General features: G+C 40.7%; 3 protein-coding genes across 4 annotated transcripts in view; 1 reads left to right on the top strand and 2 right to left on the bottom strand.

Moving 5' to 3' along the window:
- The first annotated feature begins 2,695 nt into the window (after positions 1-2,695).
- Positions 2,696-5,665, top strand: LOC124303600 (endocuticle structural glycoprotein ABD-4-like). The gene is made up of 2 exons (XM_046761019.1): positions 2,696-2,838; positions 5,006-5,665. Exons 1-2 carry the CDS (start codon positions 2,827-2,829, stop codon positions 5,402-5,404), a joined length of 411 nt encoding a protein of 136 aa, XP_046616975.1. The 5' UTR covers positions 2,696-2,826; the 3' UTR covers positions 5,405-5,665.
- A 2,927-nt stretch (positions 5,666-8,592) lies between these two features.
- Positions 8,593-11,329, bottom strand: LOC124310285 (trypsin-1-like). Its single transcript, XM_046774096.1, has 7 exons — positions 11,282-11,329; positions 11,014-11,020; positions 10,426-10,496; positions 10,156-10,244; positions 9,829-10,081; positions 9,608-9,760; positions 8,593-8,823 (listed from the first exon to the last, which is right to left on the bottom strand). The coding sequence occupies exons 1-7, from the start codon at positions 11,327-11,329 to the stop codon at positions 8,677-8,679; spliced, it is 768 nt and encodes a 255-aa protein (XP_046630052.1). The 3' UTR covers positions 8,593-8,676.
- Positions 11,330-12,125: 796 nt separating this feature from the next.
- Positions 12,126-17,029, bottom strand: part of LOC124310446 (RYamide receptor-like) — a 53,902-nt gene continuing 48,998 nt past the window's right edge. Inside the window, exons 8-10 of one of the 2 annotated variants that reach the window (XM_046774407.1) lie at positions 15,834-15,924; positions 15,200-15,318; positions 12,126-14,561 (exon numbers count right to left, since the gene is read on the bottom strand). In XM_046774407.1, coding sequence (XP_046630363.1) covers positions 14,276-14,561; positions 15,200-15,318; positions 15,834-15,924 — 496 coding nt within the window. In that variant the 3' untranslated portion in view covers positions 12,126-14,275. The remainder of the gene's footprint in view (positions 14,562-15,199; positions 15,319-15,833; positions 15,925-17,029) is intronic. The other variant, XM_046774408.1, reaches the window with a different exon arrangement.

Genomic DNA, 17,029 nt, shown 5'->3' with positions numbered 1-17,029 from the left:
AGTCGATTTCCTTTGATCGTCACGCTGCGATCTCATAGATCATCCAACGTGATCCATAGATCACAGCGACGGCCCACTCCGTCCATTGCGAGCACGCCTCCACTTCAACATTCTTGTTCCAGATATTCAGACTGTGCATTCTCTCGTTCTTCCGTAACGTTCGGACATCTCGAGACACAATGTAAAAATTTCTCCGGTGCGTATAAGCTTGTGAAAGAAGCTTTTACCACTTGCATTTTACCCTTATACGGGCAATCAATAGAGCTTTGCCAATCTTTACAGTACCAATTGATACCTCGTAAATCTACAATGTTTGCAAATACGTGTCTTAAAGAGTTGTGCAAATAACTGGCTTGTCTTTTGAAAGGCATTGGCTATTAGTCCCGTGCCAATTGTCATAATCATCGGCTCACTGAATGTCTCTTCTATGAGATATGGTGAAAATTTACTTTCTCAACTCAAGTTCTCTCTATTCAATTGCATTCAATGCCGATTGATTATCTACGATTTACACGTTTTCTACTCACACCGCGTGTCTCCAACTGCATAAGTATTGCCTCTCGCGCCGCTGATTAACGTTTGTAATTACGGCGTTATGATTGAAATATGCGCATAAATTGACGATTGGCAGTTTTTCAGTCGCTGACATCCCGCAAAAGTCGAAAGGAGTTTCAAAATTCACTCACGAATATATCGTTGAAAAACTTTAACCATGCTTTCGAAATTCTCCTCGAAGTATCCGAGTTTGAAATTTCGTGAAGCAAGTCGTTTGTAAATTTATTTTTAAGGAAACTGACCGAATGACTGTAATTTGAGCAACGACTCACCGGATCATTCCTAATATCCCTGGTTCGCTTTTACGCGAATTCGGAGAAACAGAGGAAGGAACCCATTATTAAACAATTAGGTGTAAAAAATTCAACCACCACGTCTTGCGGCATCCACAATTACGGTAAAAACTCGAGAAGCTACCAAAGATTCTTTTCTTTGTACCAGCAATTACGTGCGTTAAGTCGGAAGCCTTTCCTCCATTATCCGTTGCAGCAATATTTATATTTATTTCTCCTGTTTTCAGGATAAAACTCTCGTATAGGAGTCCTACAGCAGTTTTTACCATTTCATCTTGAATTCGATTAAAATAACTCTACAATATACCGAGTAGAATGACTCAATCATGATTAGGCTAATTTCAATTGTCAGTATTCTTAATTTTAAATAAAATGGTTTTAATTGCATAAATTCGTTGCCAAACTTTGACGAGCCATTTGAATCGACTATCAATTACAGCGTATAAATAGTCGAGATTTTATTAGCAATGGTTCGTTAAACTTGAATGAATCAGTTACCACCGTATTGAAACAGTCTGCAAGCTGGACGCCATGGGAAACACGTATTTTAATTCGTTTTCACGTGTTGGCGCGTCCAGTTAACTTGACCGTAAATATTGTTAGTCTTAACGCGTGTCCAGAAGAGACGTGCTCAAGTTCCAGCTCGACATTCACGAACGGTAAGTCCACATTGAATTCAAACGATCGTTAACTCATCTTCTCATCGTGATCTAAAACGGTTAATACTAGTTACGTATACATGCTGGTTATAAAGAAAACATTTATCACCGAGTAATTGCGGCGATAATTAATTGTTAACGATCAACCAGGGCAATCATCCAAAATACCATCAATTGAAACAAGCCGTGATATCTCGGCTAAGTGATAAAGTATTGTTTTCTCGTTTTGCCGATTATTCGGTAGTTCGAATAGCTCGAGGCTATCAAAAAACACTAATTAAGTGAAAATTGATGCGTGCAAAAACTCTGTTGCATTTCTTAAATATCCTGCGAGCAGGTTTTGCCCATTAATATTGATAGATAAGACTGTCCAGTTATTTCGGTGCTCTAATCCCTACCAACTACATAAATTGACTCGACAGGTATCGTTTCGACTACAAAAGTCTTGTGAACTTCCTTCTCCGTATCGAAGGTCTCTGCTCCCCGTGCTATGCCTACAAATAGACCGTTCCCACCTCAAGCTCCCTTCACACCAAACATTCCCGGGTTTTACACAAACCTTGAACATATAGCAGTCAATGAATCTTAACGGAAATAAAGTACGAGATGGCTGAGTAAAAAAGGTGTTTACCATTTGAAAAAAGTCAGAGTTCTCCTTGTGGTTTCACCGTCGTTTGAATACATACACAATGGTTCACCATACCGGATAACACAAGTTCGGAAATGTCAACTTCATTCGTAATATCAATGACATACGTTTCTTTCTTCAATATGTGTTGATCCTTGAGACATTCCTCAGACTTGTCAAATCTTTTCCAAATCATAGTGCAGAAACAAGTCAGGCTTCCAGCCAAATCCTAGACTCTCGAATCAATGTCTCTTCCCAGCGGACCAGACAATCGGTGCAAACGAAGCCTGACGGAGGATCTCTGAGCCCGGTGCATACAGTCGTGACCGTGTTACAAAACGCGGAATGAAACGAAGTAATCCATTGACGCGTGTTGAGGCTCTCGTTTGTATTGGTAAAGTAAACAGCTACCGCGAGAAATTGAATTCGGTGGTACCCCGAACGTCTTGGATGGGTTTGGCGGTTGGCTTACAGGTATAGTTGTAGTATAAGCACAAATGTGTGCAAGGTTTGTCTATGTCAACGCGTGGGTACGTAACAAGTGCCTAAGAAATGTACACACGTTTTGCCCCCCGCTTCGCTTCACCGATTGGGGTATATAAGCCAACTTCTGTCTGTCAGCTCATCAAGAAGTACATCTCATTCGAGAGATAATCGTCAGCGAGCAAATCCGTCCAACCGAACTCTCATCATGAACGCCCTGGTGAGTAACGGCTCGACTTTCCGTGCCCTTATCTAATCCCAAACTCTGCTCTGAGCAAATTGTCGCTTCTATTCGACTCGTCGTCTGAAATACGTCGCGATCAGTGATCGAAGTGAAGAGGACATTGAGTTCCCGCTAAGAGTAAGTCTGTGGAAATCTCCCTGAATCGGAAAACAACCTCGTCGAGTGTCGCGCTTAGACTGCATTACTTGAAACTCAAGTCAGTGTGGAGCTCGGTACTGAAACCAGAACTCGCAAACTCTCACACGCGAATTTAGTTCGCCCCGGTAATTCGAGACGAACGGGTCTTTCAAATTTTTGGCGGTATCTAACTTTTCTTTCTGCCGGATCGTCTACCCTCCGCCATTGGAAATTTTCAATTTTATCACAGAAATATTTAATAACAGCAGTAGTCTTATTTTTTCGGGTGGATAGCGATCTTGAATATTCATAGTTTTTTAAATTTACCACCGGACAAAGGTAGGTTCCTTTTGGAAAACTCTGGCCTGCTTCATATTAAAATTGGAATCATGTCCCATAAATCATACGTACGCGTGCGGAATTTTATTTGGTAGGGTGAATTTTTTTTCTCAAGATGATAAAAACCCGGATTTCCTCCGGCAAGGATTTCGACGCTTTTATACCTTCAAACTGTTAATCAGCGCACATAGTACATGTACCTTGTTTGCAGCGGCGTTAAATCGCGCGGTAAAAACGCTGGCTGCGTTAGATGTAGATTCACAGTCTCGGCGAAGGATGCTGTAGGGAAAGTGAGCAATACTCGTGAACGCGTAGCGAGCCTCAATTGCCTGGGTTTCATCCAACGTCACACTTAAAGCGTTGCTACGGGCGTATACGCGATGTTTGATTTACGGCCGAAGGAGGCCTCGATCTTACTCCAAAAGTTGATCGTAAAAAATAGTGCTCAATTTCGCAACTAAAATTACACAGTCAAACAATTTAAAAATACACTTTCGGTAGCAATGACTGGGTACAAGTTTTATTCGCTATCAAGTCGCGTCGTAAAATATTCCCGAGCTATCGCGATGCAGAAACGGAATGAAAATAAATTACTCCTGCATCGTTACCTGTGTAACTTGTTGCTTTTCTACGGCTTAAAAATTTTTTGCTTCATTTTTGATACGCTTGCGCTTGACCGTTTGGACGATTGACTCGTCGCGTATATGAAAAAAAGACAAATGAAAAAAAAAAAAAAAACGAAAAGCCAAAGAGAGGGAGAACAAGTTTGAAGGACTTGACGTAACATCCATCGAGCGTGTTTTATCAAATACTTCACCTGTCAGCGGCTCTTCCGCCTATACGTGGCATATATATTTATTATACACATATTCATGTAAGTTGCAGCATAATTTGCAACGCGTCCTATCATAGTCCGTTATTAATAATTTCACGTCAGGTTGCATTGTATTATGATGCTGACGCTGCGTTCGAACAAGGATGTTATTCAGGATAAGCGCGTTATTGAAATACTTGAATATACTCTGGTCTCTACACCCGCCCACATGCCATTCACCGTTCAACGCAACGGCGCGTTCACTGTCCGCTACACGAAGTTCGCAGGAAAGTTTTAGTTTCTTTTTACGTCAAGCCATCCGTTACGCCTTTGAAAAGCTGCTGGTATTAATGGGTTAAAACTCGGGTGTAATTAGTACCATGGAAAGCCGCCGAATGTTTCATCTGCATACCAGCGATGTAATTTGCCTCGCATAGACGTCGGCCAAAAATCGTTGAAATTTCATCGCATGCAATGCTACGTTATCTTTGTTTCATTTTTATTTTCCGCGTGTTCGCGTTGTGTCATTCCGAAGTCAGCACTCTTCTCAGTTTCAATCGTCGAGGTAGCAACAGCCCATCGGTCCGTCTTCTCCTGTAATAATTATATGAAACCGAAAGAGGGGGTACGTAAATGCCGCGATCAGCCAAGAGTCGAGCAAAGGTTATCGAGTGCGAGGCTTACGTAATGGACAGCGAAAGGTCACCCCATCCCTGCACGTCCTCCCCCTCTTCTATCATCATCGCCTTATTCCCGCACATCTTGCGACTTTAAAACCAAGATTCCCGCAATTTTCAGCCAGATTTCACCCTTCAAACCGCCGCGAAAGAACCCCGAAAAAATGACTTCCAACCGGTTCTCTTCCCGTTTCAGTTCTTCGTCCTCGCCGCCCTCGCGGCCGTCTGCGTCGCAGCACCGCCTCCACCTTCGGGCCCCGCCGACGAACCGATTCCGATCATCAGCCAGAGCCAGGACGGGCCCAACCCCGACGGCTCGTACAGCAACTCCTTCGAGACTGGAAACGGGATCCAAGTCCAGCAGCAGGGGAGCCTGAAGCAGATCGACGAGAAAACGTTCGCCCAGGTCGTTCAGGGCTCGTACACCTATACCGGCCCGGATGGAGCCGCGATTCAGGTGACTTACACCGCCGATGAGAACGGATTCCAGCCACAGAGTAACGCCATCCCGACGCCCCCCGCTATCCCGGAGGCGATCCAGAAGAGCCTTGACTTTAACGCGGCGCATCCCCCACCGGCCGTCGTCGACGCGTAGGGTCAATATATGAATTTGTAATTTTTGTGAAACCGCGAAGGCGAAGACTCGCGGCGATAAACAAGCCTCAGGTTCTTTATGCTAATCGTATAACGTAATCAAAAGTCAATGTTGGATAAGAATAATGTAAATATTGCGTGACGGATAGTTTAGAGGACTTTTTTTTTTTTTTTTACACTATATTTGATACGAATATCCTCAAATCATGTTGTACGCAGCCACTGTAAGTCACTGGAATAAATTGTGCTTTTTGCTACCTAATCTTGTGTTGAATACGACATATTCGTACTCGCCCCTGCCGAGAGACAAAAAAAAAACAATCTTCACGCGGCACCAAACCCTCAATGATCACCTTTATGGGGGTGGTTCTGGTGGATCGCGGGAATTCCCAAATCCAAGTTTTATAATCTTGACTCGCTGTAAAGCAAGGATTGACGAAGTTCAGATCAACGTGTGGGGGTCAAAATGTGGAAGGGTCAATATATCGAAATTTCAAACGTGCCAAAATAAAATAACGAAAAATGAACTGTTCAAAATCTTGATTTTTGAAAGTCTCTCTGATCATTACTCACTCTATTCGAACCACTCCTCATTCTTTATTGTATTTTTGGATGTTCGAAATTTCGATATAGCGGGCATTCGGAATATTGACCCTTCCAAGTCTTGAACCCCACCCAGATCAACGTTACACAATTTTAACCCCGCAGGCAGGATTCGCAGGAAGAATTAGGAACACACGAAAGTGAGCGCATAGTATTATTCCTTTGAGTAAGATTTTTTTTTCCGAGTAATAAAACTAAAATACGTGTGTCCGCTGAGCGACGCGTTGTGCATTTGAAATACAGCCCAAAACTTGGACCGTACTAGCGTTTTTCTCGAAAGGAAACATGTAACGATTCAGTACGAGGCTTACGCCTGATGTACGTACGTAAAAAAAGTTATACACGCAACTTTGTCTTGTAAATAATGAACGTGCTAAGTGATAGAATGTAATTTCAACTGACATCCATATCGGTATAAGCCAACGGGTTGCGAGACACGTAATCTCCCGTAACTTTCGCATTAATTTCTAATACCGTCACGAAGTAAATCATGTGACCTCGGCATTCCGATGTGGAGATAAGTGTCGAAAATTGAACAGTCGAGATCGATACGCTCGTTGCCCAACCAGATTCGATACTCTGATGTAAATTAATGTCGTCCACGTGAATGTTAACGGATAAATTTGCCGGGTGAACTCGATTGCAATGTTTAAATAAGACAAAAGCAGGTACGCGATGAAATGGTTGCCGTGATGTCAACGGGCAAAAGTCAGAAATAAGACGTAGATTATTGCGCAAATATTTTGTCACCTTTCTCGGGAGATTGAAAATGGCTCGAGTAGCGGAACGCCGACCAATTAGCAGAAATTACGCCGGGGTTCAACTTTCGTTTGACGATGCAGCTGTTGCTGCAACTTGGTGAGAACATGTTACGAAACGAAATATCTTCTCAACTCATCCTTGACGAGCTGCATAATGTCATAACTGCATGGATGCCCCAAGTTTTGTCAGCTTTTGATTCTCGTTGCAAGAGATATTCTCAAAGTCCGGTACGGACAGGGTTTTAGTATCCGGTTATACCGTCTTTACGGCCAAATTCGCTCGATGAAAGCTCCGAGTGCCAGCGGATGAATCGTAAAGCTACTGGCTTGCGTGAAACATCACCTAAGGAAACCATTTTAGCCTAATTTCACTTCTGAAAATGAAGAGGATTTCGTTTCATTAATTTAGGGACAATGATTTTATAATGTACCTACTTTGCAGATTGGCATTGTCAGTGAAATGTTACATGTATTAGATCTTTGTGTAATTAATTAATTCCAAATTACGACGATACAAAATTAGTCGATAACTGTATCGATAAAACGGTTCGTTAGTGATCGATGAATATTTCAATTAATAAGACGACTAAAGTATTTTCGTCTCCAGCCAATGACGGGATACTTTTATTGCACGCTCCTTGAATCGCTGTTGCACATATAATTTCTGTTGCGGCAGCAAGATTGATCGCTGAAGTAAAGCTAGATTCCGATCATCCTCGCATGCGTTTAAAAAACTGCTTGTTATTGTGCACACAGTTGGAATCTTTTGCAATTTGTCCTTGCAGCAGGATTTCGAGGCGATGTCGGTATCTTCGTTGTTGGATTTTCTGTCTTTCGAAAATATAGGTGAGCAACATTCACGTACCTGACCGCAGCTATTTTCGAATCTTAAAAATCGTGTTTCTGATTCCTGGTTTTCATCTGTACAATTACTGGCTTGTTTCGTCAAGGATGACGGCACGGAGGAGTAAGTGCGATGCTGAGAATCGGGGACCAGAAATAACCGCATCGGTTCTTCGAAATTTTTTCAAGCCTCTGGTAACTGACCGAGCATTGTTATAAGCCGATTATTTGAAATCGGTATATCACAACGATTTACTTGACGGTGGCGGCATCCGCGTGCCATTGCGCGAACTAACAGAGATATGGTGATGTCATGAATGTCATGCCCCATTCCCGGGCTGCTACTGACCTTCTTCCACTTACGAATGCAAGAGAGAAAAAACAGAAGTAAAAAAAAAAAAAAAACAGTAAATTCTGTCTTAACGCACTGTTACAGTGTACATCGATTAGCATCAGGCAAAAACTGAGGTACATTTTATACGGTTTTTTAATGGCTCGTAAACCTGTTCGTTTTGAGAGAATTCGTTTGTCGAAAAGTGAAAAGCAAAAACTCACCGTGGCGTCAAAATTATGCTAAATTCGATGTTGCGCGTCTGAGAGTTATACTTGACGAGAGGGAATATTGCATAGCTGTTGTTATTACGCGATGGGTTATAAAATGCAAAGGTCAAACGCTGTGAGGAATAAATTTTTGCATAGATCAGAGTTCCAGGACGCAGCGTTTAATTATTAGCCTTGAACCCCGTCTAAATTTGTCCACTAATACAAGATCGCTAACGGCGTTATCGCAACGGACGTATATCGTGTTTTTGTCCGATGCACCGATCCTGTTATTTTTATTCCCCGATTCTTAGCAATCGTCTTCTAATCCTCTGTGATTGCGCGTTGGAGCTGAAACAATTTTACTAATACAGGTATAACACTCTTCGTTTGAAGGAAAAGTTCCTCTCCGTAAAAGTCCTTTTATCCAAACCAATTAAACTCTGTTTCGCAAAATCTCGAGTTTATTCAAATAATGTTGCTGCCTGTGGACCACCACACTTCTAACACAGAATTTTTTACGCCATTAAACTCCGGCCTCCGTACTAATCCAGGCACGAAGGGTGGAGATTTTTGCGTAGACTGCTGGACTGCCAATCGCACCGCACGAAGCTCCCCAGGAAACGAGACCAACCACCTTGCCGCCGTAAGTTAAAGGGCCGCCGGTGTCGCCCTGCAGATAAGAAATTGTCACGATTACAGAGAGGCAAGAATTACGGAAATGCCGTTAGGGGGGTTGCTTAATTTATTGCAAATAATCAACGATTATACGACTCGATGGTGTCGGTGTGAACTATGTTTTGAGATTTAAAATCAAATAAATGGTCTCTAATGTTGTAAGTTATAACATCTTAAGTGGGCAATAGAATTCTCGTCAACCTTGCACTTGTCACATTAATTTAAATTATGTACAGTTGTCCACTAAATGCGAAATGAAAAAACAGGTTTTACGAGTTTCTAACGCTTCTGTATAGTTGTTTTCGGAACTATAAACTCTAACGTCGTAATGCCACCTTCTTCCTTGACTAAGTTCATCATAATTTTATCGAATTTTATCGTGTCTTGAACTTGCGACTCGCAGATCAGTCTGGCCGATGCGTGAATCGTTCTACTTCCCGGGAATACTTAGAATAGGTATCGCAATAAAATGCGTAACAAATTTCATCAAAGTCTTATCAACGGACTTGGAGTTGTCGTGCGAATCAAGCGTTGAAACACCTCGTTTTTGAAAAAACAATTAAGCAACGAAAATCAATTAAGGAGCGCAAATCAATTGAGCAGCGGCAGACTATTTTTACGATTTGAAACCATAAAACAGTGATAAAAATAGTAAGTCTTGGTTATTAATCGTTGGTTAATTGCGATCCTTCCAACATCAATGTCGCGTCTATTCAAAGCCAACTTGAAAATCAACCGTGAAAGGATGACCACCACATTTATAAGGCCGTTTCACTTACGGTGCACACGTCATGTCCACCCGTAGTGTATCCAGCGCACAACATACGGTCAGTTATGGTGTTGATCCTGCTCAAAGCGGCGGCGCAAACGGAAGTGGCGACTATGGGCACTTGGGTGACTTGCAAATTTCCGGAAAAGCTGGTGCCGCCGACCTGTGTGCCAGAAATCAAACGAAGGACAAGAGGTGAAAGCTCTCGAAGGGCTGAGCTCATATACTAACCGCTGAGAGTCCCCAGCCGGTGACATTTGCGACACTTCCAGCGGCAAGAGTTTCCCCGACACTTGGCAGAGTCGCGACCCCGACGGTTGTTCCGAGTGTAAAAGCGGTCGAAAACCTCAATATCGCGATGTCGTAGTCATAAGTCGTGCTCGAGAAGCTGGGGTGAATTACGAGCGAGGAAACGGTGTGGACGGTGCCTAATGTGCTTCGGAACGAGCTTCCGGCCCGAACCGTGATCGTCGACACCGTCACGCTGATAATCGAAGGAGGGGAAAGATAAACGATTTCGCACTCTTGGAGGACTCACGGCCACAGATAAAAACTCACCCCTTGACGCATTGGGCCGAGGTTATAACGGCGGTGGTGCTTACGATGACGCCTCCGCATTTGAAGTCGCCTCCCACCGATAGACCGACCTGCGTTTAGAGCGAAAACACCTTAAGACTTAAGAGCAGCGCTGCGGCGTCAAGAAAAATATTTAACTTCGTTACAATTCGTTAGAATGTAATTAGGGAGTTTAAATTGAAGCAGCGTAAGCGGTGATCGTTACACGAGAATGCCATATTTTCATCGTCGAATTCAGCACCCAACACATACCTGATATGGAACTAGACTGATGTCGATCGAAGTTCCTCCAATGATGCGGCTACTCGCGGCACTGGCAATGGCTACGAATTAATTTTAAACGAATTTCGATTAGTGTTTTGTTGCATTAGTTTCAGCGAGGAGTGGATTTATGATCGAAATTCCAAAAATTACGCAAGCCCGAGATTTCCCCTCAACGGATTTATGATAACGACACAACACGAGCCTCATTTCTTATTTAACTGTGCCATTAACAAAATTTCAGCTTACCAACGTAGGCCAAAAAAACGCACAGAACTTTAATCATCGAAAAAGCCGTATTCCAGTTATATTCAACTGTCCTTTCGCAGTCAATTTGATTTGTAAATCAGCATCAGCGCTTCGGCTACTGACAGTAAAATCAATCTTGGATTTCATTCGCTCTTGCACCGCTTATCTAATCTTCCGATAAATTTATAATCATGTATTCGATCGAGTCAGTTAAGTTCTGATAAAATCCCCTACACCTATGTATACGTGCTTTGCGTCATCCGCGTGAACAGTACAACTCACTTTTTATTTTCTTGTCTGGAAGTTTAATTTTATGCATTTGACACTCACCTGCAATCTGTACGTATTTTGTTCACAAACAGCAAACAGAATCAAGCCTTTATTGCGCGTCTCCAGTTCTAAACACTGTCGATGATCTCGCGCGGCGTAATATAATTATCGATCAAAACAATCTACTCGTACGATAATAGTTAGTGCTCACACTGCGTAGATCTGTAATGAACACTGTTCATAATAACCAGAAAAAAATCCAAGTCAACATCGTTGCCTGTGGAATATCTTCTGCTTTATCAACGCCAGATTATTTACGAATTTATACATTGTTGTGTTTGACGTCGATGTGGGTGCAGCACAAGACGAGGATCATAATTTTAGCAACGAGGACTTGGTTAATTCGATTCTTGGCGAAGGAGTACCTCGCTTCTTAATTCGTGCCAAGTTATAATCGAGCTAGAAGAACACAATGGACTGACTCGAGTGTTTCGGCCTGAGTAATAGCGTTGCCTGTAGGCGACTGTTAAACATCCAAGCCTTCTTGAACGTCTGATTTTGCTACCACTGTAAGACAGTTTCTCCTACCCCAGATACTGTCGTTTGGGCAGAAAATAAGCGATGCATCCGCACAATTCAGATTTTCCTTCGTTTTCAAATTAATCACTAATGTTTGTTTTGAACTCAATTTCTTCGCCTTTATGCTTGCAATTCACAACTGGAAATAAATTTGATGCATGAGCTTTTTTGGCGATGAAGACTGACTCACATTTCTTTTCTAGTCGTAACTTAGTTACTGAGATAGCTTCTCGATATTGATCGACACTCGCTTCGTTCATTTTTACGATGAAGTGATAACCCCGCTGATCAATAATCTGCTCATTAATTTCACGCGTTTTAATGTTGCTGGTCGTTAAAGATGTGAATTTTATCACGCCGTTAAAGGACCGAAGCGAAATGTTATTGCAGCCTATAAATTTTTGCTTTGCATATTTTTGAATGCGAAAATTAAGAACGAAAGTAAAAAAATTTATTCAACAATTAATTATTCGTCGTTTAACAGCGATTCGGAGAATTGAAGCACGTACGTCGATCTGCACACGATACGATTTATGCACCGATATATTTCTACTTCAATTTAAGGATCGAAATGAATGAATTTTAAACGGGACAAGGGATTGTTTTATTCTTAAACATTCAGTTCAGTGTTTACATGTACCAAGTATTATTTCACAGTATGTACTACACTACGTCGTCGGAATAGAATTGGAGCATTTGAGCCAGAATATAACAGTGAGCGAACATTATTAAATGCATACTTATACACGTAGATAATTTAGGAGCTAGGAATGATTTTCATAAGATTTGAACAACGATGATTAGATTTTCGTTTCCCTTACTCCTTTCTTTTTTTCCTCATCATACACATTTTGCCCAGCTTGTGGTAAAGAAAAGATTTCTTTTCCCCGCTTGGATGCCCGCTTAACTTTAATTTCAAATTTATTCATCACCTTATTTATATAGCTTAAGTAGATTGCATGTAGCTTTATTTCTATAAATATTTCTAAATATATTATACATACATAATATGCGGTTTTACCTGCATTTATACGTTTATATACAATACAATAGCATACACAAATTTACATGATTCTCAAACTATGTTCATATCATAGTTTTATTCATTTATTACTATTTATATTCGTTGAATTACCTATATATACTGCTAAAATATTCACAGTTAAACGCCTCTTTCCCCAATTGTTCTTATGATGACTAGAATTTGCCAAATGTTATTAAATCTACGACTTGTATAATTAACATGATAATGGCGATGTTTAAGAACTCGCGTAAATAATTTTTTCCATCAAACATTCGAGGCTACTTTCAAATTCGTTTACGCGGAACTTGTAAACAGATTTGATTCACCAACCTCCGTGTAAATTTCAATCATTTGTCTGTAAGAAAATAGATAATTTATCAACAACTAGATACATCAATCAAACGATTATTCTCTTCACATCCATTTTTACATATCTTTATTACACGTATAGTTTTGTTTTAAATTATATTGAATTTTTATCTCCTTATATTTTTATGTCCGGTACTAAATCGCCAAACATTTTTTGACCGTCATAATAAATCTCGTGTCACTGAGACTTGAGGATGGAAAAAAAAATTGAAAACTAAAAACTTGCATGGAATGTAGTTCAAGGAAATGTGTCAACATGAAAATCGATCCTTGCAGTGTATCTGCACATTGGACCGATTTGTTCCTCGTGATAGAAAAAGTGTCGGTACTACGGGTGAATGCAAATAATCCCAATGGTACGAATGAAAATGATCAATCGTATAGTTGTAAGTGTTGAAGAAAATTACCAACGAAGCAAGAACTGTATTTTCGCGCAAAGAAATTTCCAAATTTCACCGGAGATGATTGAATACAGGCACTCATTCGATTAGTCAAAACTGCAATCCACAAATTTCCCCCAATCAGGTATGGCCCATAAATTACGTTGAAATTTGCGAGAGATCACGAGAACATGAGCCCCAAGTTTACCAGCGACTCAATTCAATTACTCGCTCTGTTACTCATCCTCACGATACTATGTTATGTACACGAAGTCTGCTGTCAGAATTCACCCGGCATATTAATTCGTAGTATGAAATTGATAGATAGCGACATGTACCTTACATACACTAATTTTCAGAACACTAATATTCAACGTATCAACTTCGAAAAACCGATATAAGTTATTAGAACAGTCTCATTCACGTCTCATCTCACGGTTCTTGCCGATACATATTCCATACACGTGAATCACACACACAGTACCACGCACTCTGACATAAAACATATATTGATAAAAGTTCTAACTATATCACGTTGACTCTTGAGAAATTTGTTGTACCATTAAATTGAATTAATTTTGTTTCGTTCTTACGTTTCTTACGAATAAAATCTGCAATTAATATGCATATACGTACAATTATACATACATATACGTATACAAATATATAACACGTTTTCTGCTTTGTTACAATTATGAGGGAATAATACAGGGGAATTTTGTCACATCGGTAGGATAACAGGTGCTTTTAGGCATATTATAGTATACATCAAGGGTAAGCTTAAATTAGCAAGCTCTTAAACTGGAAACAGCACCCTGTATCGGAAAACTGTACTCCGTAACGAGTAACGAGGAACGGCTTGTTAAAGAGCGCTCCCGACTGAAGACGGGGATTAGCTTACGGCTGATAATAATTATGCCTCGGTGATTCAATTGCGCCCCGTGTTCATCTGCATGGCAATTAAGCTGGCTTAGAGGCAGAGTTCCTGCGAGTTGAAATCGTTGGTGTGCTTGTGCCTCCCGGAAGCGAAGACGTAAAGCTCAGCGGCGGTGTTCGGGCTTTTTGGTGCGCTTGCGAGGGTGGCGTTTCCGTTCCGGACGCAGCATCTGGACGCCGGGAGGGTGCGGTTTGTGGCTTCAATTCCTTTTGCGGGTAATCGTGACGGTCCTCGCACAGACACGCCGCGGTAAAAGGAAGCTGCTGCCGGACATCCGCCCGAAGCTGGTCGCCGCCAATCGTACCTTGCAAAAAAAAATCTGACTTTGGAATTGATTACGTGTTCTAAAAACTTCTACACCAAATTTTTCCTATCCTAATCCTATGCGGTGACCCCAAACGCACCGCAAATCGCGAAGCAGCTCGCCGTTTTTCAAGAGAAATTGCCTTGTCTGGTATCGATTAGTTTCACGCCCGCACTGAGATATGCTTCATTTTTTATTTTTGTCACCGGAAATTCTAGTGAAACGGATGTGTGTTTGTCAATTACGGTCTAAATATCGCCGTGATAGCAAGAAAATTTCGTCAGAAGTAACTGTTGAAGGTAATTCGTACAGTTTTCGATACCGTGTTTTATTGTTATTCAAAAATAAATCTGTTCGTTTAGTTTTCCACATCTTTTCAGAACTACATTTTTTTTTATAGTAAGAAGTGGAAATAAATTAAAGGAATGGATATTTCGAATGATTTTATGCGATTTTTGATATTGCAAGCGCGTTAAAATTTTTATACGAGTTCAAAACTTTCAGAAATTTCAAGTGAATCTTCATGTAAATTGAACGAAAAGATTATTTTGAAGACTGTGCTATTAGACCTACGTCCTTGTATTGGAATACAAAGCGTGCTGCCTCGCGACCTTACTTTCCGCAACGAATGAAAAAAGCACCTGAGTATTTACCTGATCGAAGTTCTGGTGGACTGCGTTTTATCAAGATCGAGACTATCCATTGGCGGGCTGGTCGACCATTGTCGGGGTCTGAAGGGACATCGTTGTTGAAATTCCCGCTTGAACTTTTCCTGCAAAAAAAATTGTGAACGAAAATTGATGAATTTTTCAAACGAATTACGTCAATTTTAATACCGCGGTAAGTTCCGGGCGATACAAGAAGTCGATAAAATTAATTTTATCTGTGATGAAACCTCGCCGTGTCGTCAATATTGTCTCAACTTTGCGTAGCATTTATCACAATCGCGAGAAATAATTTTCACTTAAAAATTGCACGTGACGGACGTATCGAAAAAAAAGAGGAGATTTTTATAAGCTAAATCGCAAGTAAAACAAACTTTTATGATCGAGGCTAAGACGCTGATGCTCTCAAGTCATTAATCAAACGGTACCAAGCTTTTAACGGAAGGTCGTTACTCCCTGTGATAAAAGTTCAATACACGGTTTGTTGGTTTTAGAGCAAAAACAACACGCGAGCAATCAAAGTCCTTGGTTTGATGGTTTCGCGAATTGAAAAAGTACTTTACGGTCGTAAATCGTATATATGCTAACCGAAATGAGAATGTAATAAGGTATTTTTACTTACGTTATAAATACCGTAGATGAAAGGGTTGTAACAGCTGTTTGACATCGCCAGCCAGTCGCAGCAGAACCAAATGATGTTGATGTATCTGTACCTGAAATTAGAGCGATTATCAGTTTAGGTTGAATTCGAACGCTTTGCCTCAATGACGAGTGCTTGAGTCGACGGATTTTATACAAGCGTTACAATTGCTCATCGTACGTTTCAAATTCACAAATTTTTGCAAATTCTAATCAGACTTCATCCATGCAATCCGGATACTCTGTAAGTCAATCTGTGATTTCTCGAAAGTTCGCTTCTTAATTAGTTATTACACCGTCGCGCAACATCGATTTCTTTCGGAAAAGGCATTTTATGCTCGATTACAAAACACGTGAGTAGTTTTCGATATTTACTATTCATATCCAGAAACTGCGCTTCTTCTCCGTTCATTTTTATTTTTTCGCGACTTTACGCGTTCCGGTTATTTTCTGATCAATATTCAATGTGGCACGATTGCGATTTCGAATATGTTTGTGGGGGAAACAGGCTCTTGTTTCTCGGCGAAATAATGATATCACCAATTCTCAATTTCTGATTGAATCAGAATACTTCGTATACAATCCCCGTAATGCAATCAACGATGAATGTCAAAAAAATTGGAAATCGCCGCCCAACTAGTTGTTAATTCTGCGTCAAGCCTATTATTATCAAACAAATCTGCGCGCAATGAAAAAAGAACTCGGATAGAAGAAAAATAAATTTTTCGACTCACGGGATCATATTTGCAACTGATTTGTATCCAGACATATACTTTGTTGATTGAAGATTGACTATTCCGAGACCATGAGTATGAGTAATAATAATGATGTCAATTTATTGGTCAGTTGTGAAAAGCTTTTCAGGTTTTCCGTCAGTTGTAAAACGTACCGTCGACTTATATTCGAATATTAGGAGATTCCCAATACATCGAAACAATATTCCGTATCTGAAGTATCTATATTGAAGTACTGCAAAAGTGCTCTTCGATATCCGCCCTCTTTGGAGCGAACGATATTCGAGGGCATATCTTTGGGTAAATATTCACATTTCATTTTTGCATGTGCATGTATACACGTGCAAACAATAATGGATAGGTATCTTATATTACAGCATCAACATATGAATTTTCAAGATGGGATTTCCAGCGGAAATAATCTGCTGTAGATGGTTTTAGCTCC

This window comes from Neodiprion virginianus, chromosome 1 (assembly GCF_021901495.1).
Source record: "Neodiprion virginianus isolate iyNeoVirg1 chromosome 1, iyNeoVirg1.1, whole genome shotgun sequence".
Classification (NCBI taxonomy): domain Eukaryota; kingdom Metazoa; phylum Arthropoda; class Insecta; order Hymenoptera; family Diprionidae; genus Neodiprion; species Neodiprion virginianus.
This window is presented reverse-complemented; position numbering and strand designations above follow the sequence as displayed.

What these genes read in the sequence shown, in the direction of transcription:
- LOC124310285 (XM_046774096.1), bottom strand. Translation starts at nt 11,329, where the DNA reads ATGATCCTCGTCTTGTGCTGCACCCACATCGACGTCAAACACAACAAT. An exon ending in TCAGTCTAGTTCCATATCAG is followed by an intron (nt 10,245 to 10,425) that starts GTATGTGTTGGG and finishes CTCTAAACGCAG; the next exon opens with GTCGGTCTATCGGTGGGAGG. An exon ending in GTGGACATGACGTGTGCACC is followed by an intron (nt 8,824 to 9,607) that starts GTAAGTGAAACG and finishes TCTTATCTGCAG; the next exon opens with GGCGACACCGGCGGCCCTTT.